We start from the raw sequence: 18,554 nt of genomic DNA, 5'->3' as shown, positions 1-18,554 counted from the left end.
AAATCTTTTCTTTTAAAATCTGAGTTCATTAGAAAGATCGCCCTAATCAAGAAATTCTCAAGGAATACTTGTTTAAGAAACTATAGCTACTTTAATGTGAAGCATCCTTAATACAGTTGAATGGATAAGTCTCATTGTTTTCATTTTTTTTAACAATTTCCACAGAAAAATACAAAGACCTTCACGTTTATTTTATGTGCCCTGGCAACCATAAATATTTCTCTCTATACAAAGACATAATTTACTGAGGTCTAATGTCTTAAGCAATGAGCACATTAGAATATCTAGAATATGATTTTAATTTGGTTTTTATTTTGACATGTTTTTTTATTTAACTGCTTTAAGGGGCTATAACAAGAAGAGTGCACTCAGTAGAGTGCAGATCTCTGCCAAGTGTGTAAGTTTTATATAAATGTATCCATAGTTTTTTAAGTTTTTGTATAGTATAGTCTCAGTTTTCTTGAAGATGCATAGAATAGTGTAATTTTATTGTGACCGAACACCCTGGGTTTGCCTAACTGTAGAAAATTAATAAGGAAACAATAAACAGGACGATAAGTCCAAACTTCTAAGTATAAACATTGTTATTTATTTAGAACATTTTGTTGTAACACACCACACAAGATAAAACCCCTCCCTTCCTCCCTCTCTCCTCCCAAACAAAGAACAGTTGAATCTCGCTCAATTGAGCCTCTTGGCTCTCTTACAGTCAAGATGGCGGCGAAGATAACAAAAATGGGATTGATGCATCTCATATCATGCCTAACTTTAGTGGATCATAACATACTGGGAATGGAATTAATCCGCAGATGCTCTGGTTCAAGATGAGACCAAACTTTTCGATAGATGTCAGTTTTGACCCACAACAGAGGTCAAAATGAGGCCAGCAGCAGACTTGTTTTTAGCCTAGCCAATTGCCGGGAAAGAATTTTGCAATGTCGTAATGTATATCGTAAAATGGCGAGGACTGATGAAAACACAGAAGTCCAAGTTTTACTATAGTCTCATAAGGAGATTGTTAAACACCACAACTGTGAGAGGTCCTTGAGCATGCAGTCATAAATGTGCACAACAAATATTAGGCTGTTGGGTCCAGTAGTATGAAAGATTAACTGCAGACAGATACACACAGACTCATGGACACACAGACACAAGAACACACACGACCAAATGCTTATGCCTGGTGGAGATAATCATGTAACCTATGGCTTAACTTAAATGAATTATAAACTGTTAACAATAAGTATTTTGACCCTGCTGTCAGCTTCAATGATGAGAGCACCTGTGGTGATGAACAAGCTCTTATCTAGCAATAGTAATAATAGGACTCAGCTGCTTTCAGGGACTTTCCTCTGCCAAGACCTTATGCAAGGTCTTGCCATTCTTCCCACACGAGTGTGTCTTATTATTATGCTCTTTACTGTGCCCAGGTGGATGCTCATCGCTGTGTAGGTGGCCCAAATCACTTAATCTGTGATTACATCTTTGATCAGCAGGTCATTACAGCATCCTCCTACCCAGGGAAGGTCTCAGGCTGCTTTCGAATAAAACACATGTATGTGTACAAGCCAAAGATTCACCCTGATGCACACACACACACACACACACACACACACACACACACACACACACTGATTCAGCTGCTGATGTGAGCTGCCACCTGGCACTCATATGCCTGGCCCATTTCATGACAGACATTGCCTGTGACACACACAGCTCCAAACTGTCATCCAAAGCCTGCCAACCTGCCCGCCAGGACACACACACACACACACACACACACGAACACTCACACACATACACACTCACACACGTTTCTTTGACTCATAACATCACATTCTTTCTCTCTGTTTCCCTCCCTTTCATTTCATCCATGTTTTTCTCCCACATATGACTCTCTGGCTAGAAATCAAAACTTCAACACAAAAACATTCAGACACACATCCAAAGTTTGTGACTCAACTCGTCGCATTCATCCTTTCTGTTTTTGTTTTTTTTTTTCTCTGTGCTGTTCTTTTTGGCTTGCCTCTTTCAAACACACACATGAAACAGCAATACACACATACAGCACTCACAGACTTTCCCACAGCACAACAGCAGCTCAATCTCTGGCAGGAAATCGATGGAGGAAAATATCAGATCTCTTGTGTGCGTGGGCATTGCACACCGGTCTCTTTTTCAAGGAGTTTTTCAAACACTACCAAAATGGTCTATCACATGTTTTCAGCCAATGACTCACTTTCAAGCCAATTTAAGAAAACTATCTCATTTCGCAGTGGAAATGGTTTCACTCATTCAGAGAATGCCCCTTCTTCTTGCTTTCATCATCTTTTCATCCGTGCTCTGCATATCCGCTGTCATCTAATCTGGTGTTGCTCTGTCGCTGGTGAGCAGGGGCAATTATCGGGAGCCCGCGTTTAACGCTTGAACAAAATGTCAGACAGTTCAAAGCTGCCTGTCAGTCAGCTTTCTGTACAGATTCACCGCTGGAGCTCCTGAGGCTTTTCATTGCATATATCGCTAACTGAGAGGCTCAGAGACAAAGGGAAGAAAAAATTGTCCCACTTATTTATGGATTACCCTGCCACTCCTGCTCCCTTTTAGGGTCCCAAACTATGTCAGAGGAAGTCGATTTGACACAGTACAGTATATGAATGCAGCTATAATATTGAAGAGGATGTCCTTTAGTGTGGTTAAAGGTGAATCAGTGATGCAGGGGATGTGACACAAGTACCCATAATCACAGAGAAAAACATCCTAAATGTATTACGTGTGATATCAATTAACTAAAAAGTTTCCCTTAAAGTGGTGCTCAAACATTTTTTTTTTTGTGAAAGTGAAAACAACTCACAAACTTCCTCCTTCTCTGCCACAACAGTTGCTATAGCACCCACTAAATGTGAGTGGAAAACATCGCAGACCAATCTTGTTACTGGAATGAAACTAGTTGTTGTTCAATTAGGCAATTAAGCAATGATTAAGCCATGCTTCAAACTGATGTTGTTCAGCTCTCTTGTTAACTTCATACCTAAGAATTTCTCTTGGCTGCTCCAAAAACATCATAAATCAAGCTGCATATTGCTTTTTCCAACACTGAGACACACATTCATAAGCTCCTTATTTTAAACATCATTACAAAATTGAAATGTTCATCTTCTGCTGAGCAATACAACAGTGGAACAACACCAAATTCAGTAAATCTCAGTTTAAGAGAGGATTTCATTTAGAAGAAATGTGTGATTATAAATCTGCATATTCACTATCTTCACACATGGAAACATAAAACCAAACAAAATGAAAAATAAGGCTGAAATAAGTGTATAGAAATCTTAACCTTAATTAATAAATGAGGTTGCAAAGGTTACCATAGAAGAGATTTTTCTTTATATGTCATCTTTTGCAAATATTTCTGATTAATTCATACTGAATAAAATCTTATTTTGTGTATTATTGTTATTATTATTATTATTATTGTTCAGTTATACTACTCTACCATCCCTTACACTGCAGTTTGCATTGTGTGTGCTGCTGAATGACTGGAGAGTGGAGCTGCGCACAGCATGTGCAACTCCATTCTCCAAAAGCACAAGTCACTTTTCACTGCAATCTCTGTGGCAGGAGAGATGGGGTAACCATAGTAACGGGCTACTTACGATGGGGCCAGGGGGACCCTGAGGCCCTTCTCCTCCCTTTAAGCCAGCTGGACCCTGAAAGCAGAGGAGAAGAGAGGGTTAGATCTTGTTCACTGCGGGCCGCCGTTCAATGCCATTGAAAGAGCAGTAATCACAGCTGTCAAATAGGCCTTTAAATGTTACTGTGTGCGTGTATGTGTGTGCATGTGTGTGTGTGTGTGTATACCTGTGTATGAGAAGGCTTAGAAAAGAAAGGCATACAATAACTAGTGATTTGGGAAAGAAATGTGATGCATATACAGTATTTTATCAAGCAGTGCTAATATCTGTTTTTGTATATTAGTAATGATGTCAAGTTGTTCCACTTCTTTGTTTTGACTCTAAAGTTAAATTTTCTGAATCTACTGTGTATTGCATCTGCCACATTTACTGTATTATTCCATGTACATGAAAGCATAGAGCAAACATGCTTAATTTTTCATTTAATTACATTCAATATCTACATGTAATAAGCACCCAATTTACAGAGGCAGCAGCTTCATCTTCCTTATAAAAACACATATATTCTCACTTACTAGTAGTAATATTCTAGTCTAATCTAGTATATTAAATCACAATTGGCTTCAAAAAGTAGTTGTGATGTCACAAAATCATGGCTGTAGGTGGCTCTTTAAGCAATCAGACTATCCCAGCTGCATCCTGTGAATGAGCTGAGTAGGCGGGAGTTCAGTGGTGGGATTTGTCTAAAATCACCAAACTCAGAAAAGAAATGATAACGACGGATGGTGCACAGAAATACTCATTCATGAAGGAGCAAAATACCAAAACATTTACTTAGGCTGCAGTTCAACTCTACCAGAGAAATATTGGCTATTACTTAATGAATTATGAATAGCCTGTTATGTAGGCATATTTATATTACTGATGCAAAAGGAGTCATTAAATGATCTTCAAACAATATGAAAAAGTGAAGGAATGACAAGGCCAAGGAGTTCAGGTATAGTCTATCTATTTCTGGACATCTGTCATCGCCTTGAGATCCCGGCCCTTGAATGGCAATGCCTGTGCTGAATCATAGCACCAGGAGAGGCTGAGACTGCATATGGAAAACACAGTTCACCAGAGGCAGTAAAGACTTTCATTATAATAACTAATTTACAGGCTCCAACAGAGCCAGGGGGTTGCAGAAGCTGCCAAGCAGGCTCTCCACCTCCCCAGCCTCCGCATTTTACCACACTGCATATAGAAAGCTGGAAGGATCTTTCTTGCCGGACACACAAAAAGATATTTATTGGCTCGTATATCGCTACTTTGCCTTTACTCAAGACAGAGAAATGGGAGGACAGTGTGTCTATGTGTGTGTGTGCGCTCTATGAGAGCATGCCTATCCAAAAAAACCCCAAAAAAACAAATGTGCAACCCAACATTTTGTGTGTGTTTGCTCGCACAATGTGTGCCTCTGTGTGCCTCTGTGTGCCTGCGCTCTCTAAGCAAACAGAATGAGATTAACTTTTATGTTCTTGCTTATACAAAGGGTGTACATGTACATGAATGTTTGTCTCTGTGTGTGACTGGAAAGGATCACTTTAAGACAAGAGTGGGAGGCTGTTTGCTTGTGTACTGTGTGTATGTATGTGTGTGTTTGTGTGTATATGTGCTGCTCTTATGAAGTAAAAGCCATCCCTCTGCACATATGAGACAAACATAACGGTAGCAATAAGTCTGGGCTGTGCTGTCATGCGCTCTCTTAATGGTCAGCCTTGAAATGAGCTTCAGCCACAGTCCCTCAAGCTGATCCTCAGTCAGCCTCTAACAGCGATCCTCTCTCACCTTGAACTTATTCTCACCTACACCCACGTCTTTTGAGAATTAATTTGGGTTACTCAGCAGGCCTTGATGTGATGTAATGTACTCCCAAAGTTTGGGTTTTAATCAGAATCAGAGGACATTGACTCATTCTTCGATTGAAAACAACAAGAACTCCTTAAAGAAAAAGGATCTGCCACTAGTGCAGCTCTAAATCCAGAATCAAAGGATGAGATGTTGCTTATTGTAAACAAATCAAATGCTTTAGTCTTTCTCTCTTTGCTGCTTTTATTTAAGTAAAGGACCTGAATGCTTCTTCCTACTACTGGTGTCCATGTTCATGGTAATGAAGGAACATGTCATGTCACCCAGTGCTACAGGGTGGCTCACTGATGTGCTTTCGACTGATGTGTAAGTCTATGTTACAGAAGAATAAGCTATATCAGGTTTACGATACACAGACAATAATTGTTAGTAGGATCAGTTCATTGTTGGTTTTGGCCTTTTAATAGGATTTATTGATCATAAGAAAAGTATAAAATATCTCTAGGCATACAGTAGTCTGTGTATTTTAATGTCTCTTAAACACAAAGAATACAGCTGCTTTCCAGCTAAATTTGACAGCTGGCCACACTGTTTTTATCAGATGCACTTTAACATCTCAGTATCATTTAACTAAATATGTCCAAATGTTTACATAAAGGTGTCATCCATGCAGATTGGACACAACCTTGCTGTAATAAATGATGATGAAGTACATTAATATTGTTTCTGGCTCAGTCCTTTCTATTACTTCTCTGTAAGCCAACTCTACACCTTTTAGTGAGGTCCGCTGCCAAGGCTGACATTTGGTTTAACAGCAGGTAGTTAGCCTGGTAATTGGGGTTTGGAGCTAAATTCAACAGAGTGTGTGCTCAGGATGTGGGATGACACATTTTTATGTGCACATGTGAGTGTTAATGTGTGGGTGGTCTGTGTGTTACCATGGCCCCTGGAAGACCTCTTGCCCCCTGGAAGCCCCTCAGGCCTTGAGGCCCTGGCTTTCCACCAGGACCCTGGCCACCTGGATCACCCTGCAGAGAGAGAGAAAAAATAACATCCACTTATGTGACATCTGATATATCATCAGGTAATCATTAAACATAGAATTGCTTTAGGTGAAAACAATGACCAAAGCTGAATCTTTGAAAACAACAAAGGAAAGAGAAGAAAAACAATTACAGTGATTGATCTGTTTGATAAAAGCCTAAATTAGACCTTATTATGTGGGAGCAGCAATTGATTAAGAAGTGGCGAAAAAGAAGTTATGTGCCATTTTTTAACAAACAACCATCAAAGGAATAATAAAGACGGGAATACACCAGATATTAAACAAAGGCACCATGTTTAGTTTGTAATTGCTGTACCGCTGTATTATATCACTGTAGTTTTCCTTTAACACTATCTCACCGACATTCCAGACTTTAAAACTGCAAAACCAAGACCCCCTGTCCAGCTCTTCTACAAAAATATGTTCAATCTTTAATCTTTTAAAACCATTCATTTTTAACAATAAGAGTGCTGTTTTATTACAGCAGAAGTAAACTGCATAAAATCTTAAAAAGCTCATAAGAAGTGTTTGTGAAAAGAACAACTCACATTTCTATTAGATGACACTTAAACAGAAACACACTCTTTATAGCACCAAAGACCTTTATCTGACTTAAGATGTTATTACTTCCATTATAATTTAACTGCATGCAACTTCAGCCATGACTCAAAGTCATGCAAAAACAAAGAGGCCAGGAACTAATTCAGCATAATACATGTTAATACTCATAACTTGTGCCCTTTCATTTTGCAGCATACAAAGGCTATGAAAAATGCTTGTTTACCTTTCCACCTTCTTTTCCAGCAGCTCCAGGTAAACCTTGCTCACCAGGTGGACCAGGAGAGCCTGGATGCCCACGCTCTCCACTGGGTCCCGTCTCTCCAGTTGGACCCTGACAGGGACAACAAGGACACATTAAGGTGAATGTACCATAAAAACTTCCACTGACTAAGAGATTTAATATTGTAACAGAAGTGGTACTTTAGGACGATAGGACTTTATGATTCAGATTCCTCAGATTTGAAACAGCACTGGTTAACAAATACTTTTTACCTTTTTATCTACTTTTCCTGTTTTTCATTGCTGAATGGGAGCCTTAATGAGATGGAATAATTTATTTTCAGCCCACGCTTCATTACTCTCTAAAGACAGGAGATCTCACTGAAGCCATCAAAAATTCTAAAGCTTTTCAAAAAATTTTATGCCTCTTGATTACAATCTGTGCATATGGGTATTGTTTTTCAAGATTCATCTGTTGTTACAGCTGCATACTTCAATTTCAGTGTCTCATGATTTTAGTTTCAAGCCCCCAACAATAGACACAAGATGTGTGCACAATTGGGGGAGATGGAACCTAACCATAACAGTGAAGTGTAATGCACATCTACCTGTGGTCCAACCACCCCTCCAGGTCCTGGAGGTCCTGTCTTTCCTTGGAAGCCCTGAAGGGGAAAAAAGAGTTATTGTTAACTGTACAAAAGGAGGATTATATAGTATGTACAATACTGTCTACTTTTGCTGTGTGTAAGGGTGTAGAAAATCAGTGGGAACTATATTACAGTGTAAGTTGTTAATATCAGCATAGTAACAGTTTCAGTTATATAGAGCAGTCTATGGTCTTCTGGTTGTACACTGCAAAAAAACATTGACATCTTTACACCTTATTTGGTCTCAAACTCAGCCTTCAATAATTTTAAACAAATTAGATATTTTCTACAAATGAATGCCTTACTTGATAGGGCAGATAACTGCACTTGCATCAAGATGATGGCACTTGACTTAAGAAAATTACACACATGGTGAACAGAAAAGTTGAAAAACTTTTCTCAGTTTAGCTTAATTAAATTCACTTAAACATTACTGTCATTGAAATATGCTTACAACAAACAACAAAATATGAGAATTTCTTGCTCTATGAATGCAGCATGGACATGTGATTGAAGAGTGATGCAGAGAAACATGTGTATGTCATAATACCTACGACTATTCCTCAAACAAGTTAGTATACTGTATAATGTATTGAAGTGGATACCATCAAAGGCCCTGATGACCAGTGGTGTTGTCAATGATCAACTAATCTATAATCTCAAAAGGTTTGGTTGAAAAATATGACCATTAACCATTAACCATTTGCGATGATGTACTAAATCAGCTCTGCTGTATTGCAATGTCCATATTCCATTTTCTATTGCCTCACTTTCACCCTAAGCACACAACTTGAATGCTGTTTCAGTTATCGTCTTCCATGATTTTATCTTTTGTATAACCTATCTGAGAGGGCAAAAGACTGAGTGGGGAGTGAGTGGGCGCTGATGCACAATGTTGAGGGTCAAATGGCACGACACAACACATTCATGGACAAAACTACCCACTCACCGTCTCTCCCCTCTGTCCTGGATGACCAGGCAGTCCATCTTTTCCTGGTGGGCCCTGGGGGTGAACAGGTAGACAGTTCATAAAAATCAAGACATCAGGTTGTAAGAGTGTATTAATATTTGAAAAGCTTATATTAAAAGTGTCAACATGGACTTGTTGTGGATGGTGCCAACTCTCATGACAGTTTGACAGCAGCTACTTACATTGGGTCCTTTGGGTCCAGGGAAACCGACAGGTCCCTGTGGTCCTTGAGGTCCCTATAATGAAAAAAAAATTAATTGAATGAATAGAGAGAAAAGTGGATGAGAGACACAACACAACTTTAACAGGTAGATAGAATTTAATTGGATTACAATGAAGTCTGCAAATCCAGCTTTTGTAAAATGGTAACTGATAAATAATTTAGCCACTTTTTTACTATAAATATTTTTTTTATATCATATGAATATTTTCAGCCAGATGTAGGGTCAAGTAAACAGATTTGGGTCCTTTCAGAATAATAAAAGACAAATATATAATCAGTAATTTGAAGCAGCTAGAGAATATACACAGTTTGATCTGATTCTGATTTGAAAAAATGCCCGTAACTCACTTTGAATTGAAATTCAAGGAAAGAGCATGGGACACACTGTATTTTCAGACTGCTGCCACCAATTCACAAGTGTAACAGCCACTGATCAAAACAGAATGTGATACTAACCCTCTCTCCTGGCGGGCCGGGAGGTCCATCATTGCCTGAGGTGCCCTGAGGAGAAAGAATTGTCGACTTTGTCAAAACTGTCAAAGTATGAGGTGTGAGTAAAATTTATGTAGAGCACTGAAACTAGGGTCTTATAAGCAAGGGAGCACATTCATATTGCAGCATGATTTGGCAGTCAAGAATTGTGTTTTATACGCAAATAAAAATGCAATATGTGAGCATTTTACATTGCAGGTATATAATATATTCAAACTAACTGTCTTTGTTCATGTTCTGTTCACTCTGTAAATAATCTTAGATGTAGATAGACACAGTGGTGTTATGTTATAATCATTGGTCCAACCATCAAAAATTTGAAAAGTCAAAAATGGATCTGTCTCTCACCTTTGCACCTGGTTTTCCAGTTGGTCCTCTAGCACCACGTCCACCACGTGGACCCTATATGCATGATATATAAAGCAATAAAGTAATTGTAAGGAAAATTAATGCAATTTTTACTTTTTTGCTCTATATTAAATGTAACAAAAAAGTAAAAAGCACAAGATAGAAATATAAAGGGCAGGTAATCAATGTCTAGTGTCTTGCCTGCCCATCTCTATGATTCCCCATGCAGTGCATATCCCCATCAAAAGACAAGAAAATAAGCCCGTACACAAACACACAAAGGAGAGGTATTTCATTTGAGCACAATAAATCATTTATGTATAGGGCTTGGGGCAGAGTTGGCAGACAGCTGAATTGCCTACCGTTGGGCCACGTTGCCCTCTAGGACCAGATTTGCCGGCGATTCCCTAAGAAAGAAAAACAAAATCTTTGATTCAAGGAAAAGTCATCAGCAATTGTAAGTACGTTTTTCATAACATTTCAGAGGATTAAGCTTCAGCAATTCTATAATAACAAATACACTCAAACTTTAATACTGAAGGGGTTTGAGGCAGGGATGAAATAGAACCATCTGAGCATCTTTGGACAAAAATAAATAATCAAATTGCTGCGGTAAGTGGTTACCCAGAGGCACTTGACAGCTTGAATTACCTGTCAGTCCTAGCACACCGGGGCCAGGGGTGTCTGCCTCTCAATGTCTGTTTGAGAGCAGAGACAAGCTTGTCTCGTCAATAACCCTCCCCACCATTGCCTCTCTTGCCTCTTATCCCTTCGTCTGTAACCCATTTCAACTGGACCCACTCTATGGTTATGTTCACACAGTTGAATACATGTCAGTCCTCCCTCAAGAGCTAAATCCTGATTACACTACGTCAAAAATAGTGCTGGGCAACATGAACAAAATCAAATATCACAATATTTTTGACCAAATACCTTGATATCGATATTGCCAGAATATTGTAGGGATGACCATTAGTGCTTTCACAAAATATTTACATAATGAGACTTTTGATAAATTATCATCAGTAATGTGGATATAATGACAAAGTAGGTAAAGGCAAATAATAGAACACCTAGAACAGCCTGATAAATTCAGAAAATTACATCACTTTACTGCAATGCAGCCTTTAATCTAGTCTCATATCACAATATCAATATAATGTCGATATATTGCCCAGCCCTAATCCAAAAGTAACTCTGTCCTTTCACTTTTTAGTATTTTTTGTCAGGGGTTGTTTTTCATGGTTTGGGTTAGGCCCCTTAGTTTCAGTTAATGGAAACTAGGGGTTCAGCATGCAATATTTTGGACAATGGTGCGCTTCCAACTTTGAGAGGTACATAAACACATGGTCTTCTGAGTTTGGTATTTTTGGTAATTTGACTGGCCTGCAGAGAGCTTTGACCTCACCCCATCTAACACCTTTGGGATGAACTGGAATGCCAGAGTTTATTGCCTATCAAAGCCCAACCATAGTAATGTTCTTGTGGCCAAATTGGAGCAACCCTTGCAGTCAGGCTCCAAAGAATTCCCAAAGAGTGGAGACTCTTACAGCAGCCTATTAATACCCATGGTTTTGGAATGAGATGTTCAACAATCACATGTAGGTGTCATTTTCAGGTGTACTTTTGTAGTGTAGGCCATACACAAGTAGGTTAGAAAAACAAGGATACACATGTTTTAAATTAAAACTTAATGGTATTTTTTTTGGCTCCTTTCAGTCAGACTCAAACCAGCAACATCTTAGTAACGTTATGTGTGACTGCTACTGCAGACTTGGTGGCTATCTAAAACACATACTGACCATCCTGCGTTTCAGTGTTCGACACTTTCTACACGTACTCCCCTTTGCTACATATGAAAGCCCCCAGTGACTGAGTATGATGTCTTTAAAAGGAGGTAGAATAGTGAAGTTTGTGGCTCACCCTTGCGCCCTTCTCGCCATTCGACCCGGGGAATCCAGGGAAGCCATTGGAGCCCTGCAAGGCAAGTACAGAAAAAAGTGTGAGAGACAGAGAGAGGCAGGAATGGGAAAGACATAAGAGAGTTGCAGGGCTTAAAATAAGACCATAGTTTCTGTCCAGTAACGATGTCACAGAGGCTGAGGAGGAAATAGCAAAATCCCTTTTGCGCTTTACTGACCAAGGCTAATTAATAGAGAAACTTTGAAGTTCTTACATAGAAAGTCCTGCCACACTATCCGGCAGATTGTTATCATAGGGTTACAGTTTATAATTTTTGGATCCACATAGATAAATGAGCATCAAAAGAGCCCAATGGGAAAGCCTCCTCCTCCCCACCACTTAGAGACTTTCTGACAATAGACACACAGAGGTGCTGTTAGGTTGTTAGCACAGTTAAGAAGCAGAATAGGAAGATAAAACAGGCGGTGGGAGCAAATAAAGACAAAGGAAGAGGAAACAGCAGATCCCCTTTGATACCCATCAGCAATTTAGTTATTGGGCTTTCTCAGGCTGTGTGCCCTCTGATAGTGGCGATGGTGCCAGTCAAACAAACACTGGAAGGGCAATCACTGTTGGATGAAAAAAAGGAGTACCAAGCAGCTTACCAATACAGCCTCACTTTATGCAGCATTAGGTAGGATAAATATATATATATATTTAAACAATTTAAGTTAAACATTTATTTGTCTCAGCTGCACAGCAAGGTCATGTGCATGTCTGGGTTTTTGTTCATTCTCTGATGCAATGCACATCTATAGTGCTCATTACTGTTCACATGCATATGTATAGTGTGTATAATACTGTGCAGTATAAGCAAGGGCACCACAACACGGCGGCGTGGGCAGAATTGCAAGAAGTAAACAGCCCAACATTGTGGAGACAGCAGGAAGGAAGATCTATGCTGCTTAATTTGTTTTTCACAGAGGTGCAGTTATGGTAAACTGAAAGGAGAGCTGGTACTGGACAAGCCTGACTTGCACCACAGAGATAAGACAGTCCACTGAAGCTTTTGCAAATGGCATCCAGAATTAACAGTGTGGGAAAGCTATTAACAGAGAGTGATGGGGTGCAGCAGCCAAAAACACAGCCAGTGGAGATTCAGGCAAAGGCTGATCGAGGGGGATAAAGGCTGCAAACGCGCCAGGACTTTGACCCTGATCCTACTCCTGAGGACTATTTGACATTTTGTAACACTGATGTTACTGTGCAATGTGATAATGGGCTTTCTTTTGATTCTATCTCAATTACTTTAACACACAGTGAACAGCAGTTGATTTGTGAATCCACTTTGGAAAAAAAGGTATATTAAGTTTGTGTCGAATATAAATACAGTATCTTTAAAATGATAAAGGATTTGCTCTATAAAAGCATCCTCATTAAATGTTACCACAGACAGCTTCATATTTCGTTTTAACTTAGAGTGGGTCTCATGAATTTTAAAAGCCAGATATCTTCAGCTTTTTTTAAAAGAAGAAAACTCTTCGAATACAGGCTATAGAAAGGATACTTTGGTACTGTTTATACAGTGCCAAAGTCAGCATGCCTTTATTGTCTTTCCAAAAACTGCTTTTTGAAGCATATAGAGTTCCCCACTGGGAACCTTTGTGGGCAGCCTTAAAATTATTTATGGATACAAACAAACGAGTATTCTTGTTTTTGCTATCATTGCATACTTTACTACATATTTATTACACTGGTTCCACTTGTGAAAAGTTTTATTCAAAAGTGAAACATCCAATTATTTCACTGTGAAAGAATTGCTTACAAATTACTGGAATAAATAGATTGGAATTGGGACTCTCATCTCATTTAATTTGTGTCTCTCCGACTCGTGTAATTTGTCCAGGTCTCTTATTAATTTGTGGACCACGCTCAGCTCAGATCCTGCTGACATTAACATACAGAGCAGGAGACTTGCCTATCTGGTTGTTGTGAGAGTAGGTGTATCTGACCCATCATATCAGTGCCAAGCTGTCAGTGCTGACAGCAGCAGAGAGGAACCAGCTGCAGCAGCACATCTTGATAGTGGAGCTGTGGCACAGTGGTCAGCTCTACAGTGCAAGGAATGTGCGAATGTTAGACTATGTCTGGAATCGGCTGAGTTTAAGAAATGAGGACAGCTGATGACTCCAGCAGGTGACCATGCCACTTAGGTTTCCTATAAGAGTTGTGGTGGGAGTACAGTAGGTGTCTGCTTGGGTTTGTATTTGTTGGTTTAAGTGTTAGTCAGCAAATTAGCAGACAGACAGACATAGATAGAAGGTTATGAAGTCACTGAGAAAATCACTACATATATACAGTTAACATTCACATACTATACTGTATGTACACACATGCAGGTAATGCGTAATGCACAACAGTAAGGCAAATCAATAGATTGTGGGCATACTTCTTCTTTGCTGAATTGCCCTTGATGTGAACACACACAGCTGGCCCTGATCTCTGACCTCCAAGTGTAGTGGGGACATGCATTGATCAGAAGAGTATATTATAACGCGCATCAAATACCTTGGGACCTTGTCTTCCAGGGTACCCAGGCAATCCAGGGACTCCAAGTTTTCCCTAAAAAGGAGCAAAGAAAAACATAACAAAGATGATGAATTCTCATTGTGTCACTAGAGACATTGTTTGAGACTGCAGTTAAGTTCACAGAAGCACTGCAAAAGGCAATAAACTTATAACCATAAAGTTTGACTTGGGATATGTGCAGAGGTTTTTTTTGAAATGTGAATTCACTTTGGTCCATTTTGGTCATTTTACATGGTGTATGGTCATTAAGAAGTATACCCAATCTGATGTAACTGTCCGCTGTACTTTTAAACTAAGGTAGAGATGGCTTTCTGTGGCAGGTCAGGTCATACATGATTTGAGTATGAATCCAATTCTTTCTTGCAACTTTTGATTTCTTAAAATGCAACAATTCAGATTTTTAAATTTGTACTTCTACTGTTGCACTCAGTGTAAGCAAGTCAGGATGAAGATGTCAGCAAAATGTGAAATGTATTATTGATACAGCAGTAGTTGTATTGAAAATGGACTTAAATAACAGGCTGTATTAGCAGCAGGTGAGATTATTTCACCTGTGTTTCAAATGATAATTTCAATTTTACTAAAATGCCTAAAATAACATTCTAATCAATTTTAGACCTGCCAGTAATGTTCCTCAAGTCTCCCATATGACATGATTTCTAATTCTTTTTCAGATTTTCATATCTATAATTGCTGAAATCAGAATTTCTTCTGTAATCTGCCTAATAAAAAAAAACAAGATATCAAATTAAACCTTCACTGAAGCATTCATCATTTCTGTTCAGAGTGGTCACTTTTATCCTCATATTTTAATGTGAACTGCAAAGGTCTTGTTGTAACCTTTAATACTAATTTGTTAGAGTATGAATACTGCAGCAGCGCTGTGAACCAACATACTCAGAGATCAAAGCTCTGTGCAGAAACGTTGGCAACATAAGCCAATTAAAATTAGACTGTTGTAGAGCTGAGAGGAGGTGGGGAAAATCTAAACTTCAAGATGATCTGGAGAGCTACAAAACTACAGTCCTATGTCTTTCCAGTTCACTTCATTAAAGACATCTGCTATTGGACTTCTTAAAGAGCAACCTTTCCCCTGGTCTGGTTTTCAATCCCACCACAGCATTGCAACAGCCATTGTATTCCTACATCTATTTATATATGAGTGTATTTATACACGTGTTTAACCTATTATCACACTGAATTGCATCTGTATAAAATTATTCTACTGTATACACAATTAAACTTGAATTTGAGTAAGACAATAGAACACTTTAATCCAAAGGAAAATCCACATTTTACAATTCAGTCTTTGCTGGTATTGATTATTTACCTTCTCTCCAGCTAATCCCATGCCACCAGCTTCTCCGTTGGGTCCTGATTTGCCCTTGGGGCCCTCAGGGCCGTCCTCTCCTCTGGGTCCCACTACTCCAACCTCACCCTAGATGCAAAGAAAACAGATGTAACCTATGTCGTTTTCTTTACTACCCTAACACTTTCTGCAGCTGCAAACATCAGTATTCTCTTTAAAGATGGTGATTCACCTTGTCACCCTTGAGACCCATGTCACCCTTGAAGCCAGGGAATCCATCCTCTCCCTAAAGATGACAGAGATTTAAAAAAAAGTGTTATTATCCATTATCACAGGGACAAAACTCATAACTTCCAGCAAAATAGTTCACATCTGAAATATTTTAAATATCAAAAAAACAGTAATACTGATTGATCATTTATGTGAATCATGGTTAAAGTTTAGCATGGCAGTTTTACTATTGGCTGAAGATTAAAGGGTCCTCAGGAAATATTAATACTGACACCTAGTGGCCAATTAAATAAAACATTCACGTAAGCAGTTTTCAAGTTAAGTTGCTGTCTGTCTTTCTTTGTGTGTCAGTCTACTGACATCTGGTGGTTCAAATTCAGAATGCAGCTTCCAATCTTACCCAAGGCCCTGCTATCAATGGTTTATGAAAGCTGTATTCCCTACACACACTATATATACTGCCAATTTTCTGATGTATTTTATTAAGATAATACATCTTGGTCAATTATACAATAAATTATGGTAAGCATATAACCTAACAGGTAACCTTGGGCTTGTTGGATACTTGTCGCACAGGATTTCTTGTAAGACAGAAGTATTAAAGTAGTATAATTTTAACAACATGCTCAGTATTTTCAGGTAACCCTTCAAGAGCCTCAATTTCCTGACAGTCGAGTGGAAAATCTGCTCAGTGGCACTTAAGTACCAACAGGCCGCCTCGGCAATCCAAGAAGACAATGGCAACAGATCAATCCCCAGTGAAATTGCCCCACAAACAGCCTCATTCTAGTTTAATGTTCCACACTCCATTACAGCTCAGTGGCACGAGGACTTAACTGCCAAACTGATGGGCCTTAAATAGTTTTTCCACGTTCTGAATTCGAAAGAAACCTCATTTGAGAAGGAATTACAACTCTGATGGTCCATTTTTAGAGAAATGACATCTGTCAACCATGTTGAGGAAGAGGAGTAGACTGGAAAGGTGTTTACCTTTTCTCCTTTGCCACCTTTAAGGCCTCTGATTCCCTCAGCACCCTGGAAAGAATGGAGAATAGAGTCAAGATAAAGTTCAGGGATTGTGGAAATTTATCATGGCAGTATTGTGCTGTGTGACTAAGATAGTACTCACTTTCACACCACGAGGCCCAGGGTAGCCGATGGATCCCATAGGACCAGTAGGACCCTAAAAGACATGAAAGGTGTCAAGTGATTGGTGAAGTGACTATTAGTATGTACGGCTGTAACAGTAAAGTGTTTCTGCTGTATTAGATAACATTCATTGGAGATATTTTCCATTGATTTCCAATGATTTGCAATTAAATTTATTCCACAATGTCCCCTCAAGGACATATTGGAAACAGGTACACATAAGAAGACAAGAAAAACAAAATTATTTTAAATCAAATATTGGACAAATGCATTACAATAGAAAATAAATCAACTGAAAACCTACTGTACTACTGTACCTACTGTAGTTGACCCTTTTATCTCTTTTGGTATTGAACAGTTTGACGATGCTTGATCTAAGCCTGTAGTTTCTTTTAAATAGGTAACACAACAGGGAGGAAAGATGAAATAAAACACCAGATGAATTAAACTGAAATGTAACCCCACCTCAGCTAAATTGGGATAGGGGTTAGGGTTAGTTAGGGTCTAGTAAAAATAGTTTATGTACATATGATTGTAATAATTCTACTTGAGAATCTATTGTTGGAATAACTTTATGATCACCATGTCTGAAAATGAACTAACTGCTATGAATTAACTGCACTTAAACACATGAGCCAATATTTAAAAAGTCTATACTGACGATAAAAAACTAATTTGCAAATACTTTATATTTATATTTTTATTGGTGCCACATCATTGTAGTTTTACACATAAGTGACTCAAAGGAAAAAATGTGCATGCCAACCATTGTTGAGACAACTTACCCGATGATATCTAAATTGTGCGGTTATATTAAACCTCACCCTAAGGAGGCTAAATAAATGCTAAATATGCTTATTTGCAAAATGTGCAATTTATAATAATAAATGCTATTTGATGAATCTTTGACGACTTCTATTATTGGTTGCTTCACTTCAAAATCCAAAATAATCAACATACTACATTATACTTACAGCTGCTCCTTTCTCGCCTGGAGGACCTTCTTTGCCTGGGTGACCCTATAAAATCAGTTAGAAAGATTAAGTTTATAAACAGCTGATTATCTTTTCTTTTGGTATTTTGACTGATTGCAAGGAAATTTAAGAGGTGTGTTACTTACAGGGGGACCATCAGCACCAGCGAGGCCAGCCAAACCTTGTTTACCTTGAGGTCCCTACACAAAGATAATGATAGTTAGATGGATATATGTAGATTAATAGATAAATAGATGGACTGATTATTGACAAAAGTTCATCTGCTTTAAATTTTATTAACAACTCATAAAATCTTGATATAGAATACTTTCATTTATACACACTAAGTGTTTATGCAGGCACAGTCATAAATTATGTATTCGATGTGTGTGTTTATGTCCATGTGTGTCTA

General features: G+C 38.6%; 1 protein-coding gene across 3 annotated transcripts in view; it reads right to left on the bottom strand.

The window, feature by feature from the left end:
* LOC122994143 (collagen alpha-1(XI) chain-like) overlaps positions 1–18,554 on the bottom strand; it is an 89,032-nt gene that overhangs the window by 27,695 nt on the left and 42,783 nt on the right. For all 3 annotated transcript variants that reach the window (XM_044368678.1, XM_044368680.1, XM_044368679.1), the window contains 17 exons: positions 18,289–18,342; positions 18,143–18,187; positions 17,149–17,202; positions 17,010–17,054; positions 16,021–16,074; positions 15,810–15,917; positions 14,459–14,512; positions 11,912–11,965; positions 10,351–10,395; positions 9,989–10,042; positions 9,605–9,649; positions 9,108–9,161; positions 8,905–8,958; positions 7,917–7,970; positions 7,313–7,420; positions 6,422–6,511; positions 3,654–3,707 (listed from right to left, as the gene is read on the bottom strand). In XM_044368678.1, coding sequence (XP_044224613.1) covers positions 3,654–3,707; positions 6,422–6,511; positions 7,313–7,420; positions 7,917–7,970; positions 8,905–8,958; positions 9,108–9,161; positions 9,605–9,649; positions 9,989–10,042; positions 10,351–10,395; positions 11,912–11,965; positions 14,459–14,512; positions 15,810–15,917; positions 16,021–16,074; positions 17,010–17,054; positions 17,149–17,202; positions 18,143–18,187; positions 18,289–18,342 — 1,026 coding nt within the window. The remainder of the gene's footprint in view (positions 1–3,653; positions 3,708–6,421; positions 6,512–7,312; positions 7,421–7,916; positions 7,971–8,904; positions 8,959–9,107; positions 9,162–9,604; positions 9,650–9,988; positions 10,043–10,350; positions 10,396–11,911; positions 11,966–14,458; positions 14,513–15,809; positions 15,918–16,020; positions 16,075–17,009; positions 17,055–17,148; positions 17,203–18,142; positions 18,188–18,288; positions 18,343–18,554) is intronic.

Source organism: Thunnus albacares, chromosome 12 (genome assembly GCF_914725855.1).
Source record: "Thunnus albacares chromosome 12, fThuAlb1.1, whole genome shotgun sequence".
NCBI classification, from domain to species: domain Eukaryota; kingdom Metazoa; phylum Chordata; class Actinopteri; order Scombriformes; family Scombridae; genus Thunnus; species Thunnus albacares.
This window is presented reverse-complemented; position numbering and strand designations above follow the sequence as displayed.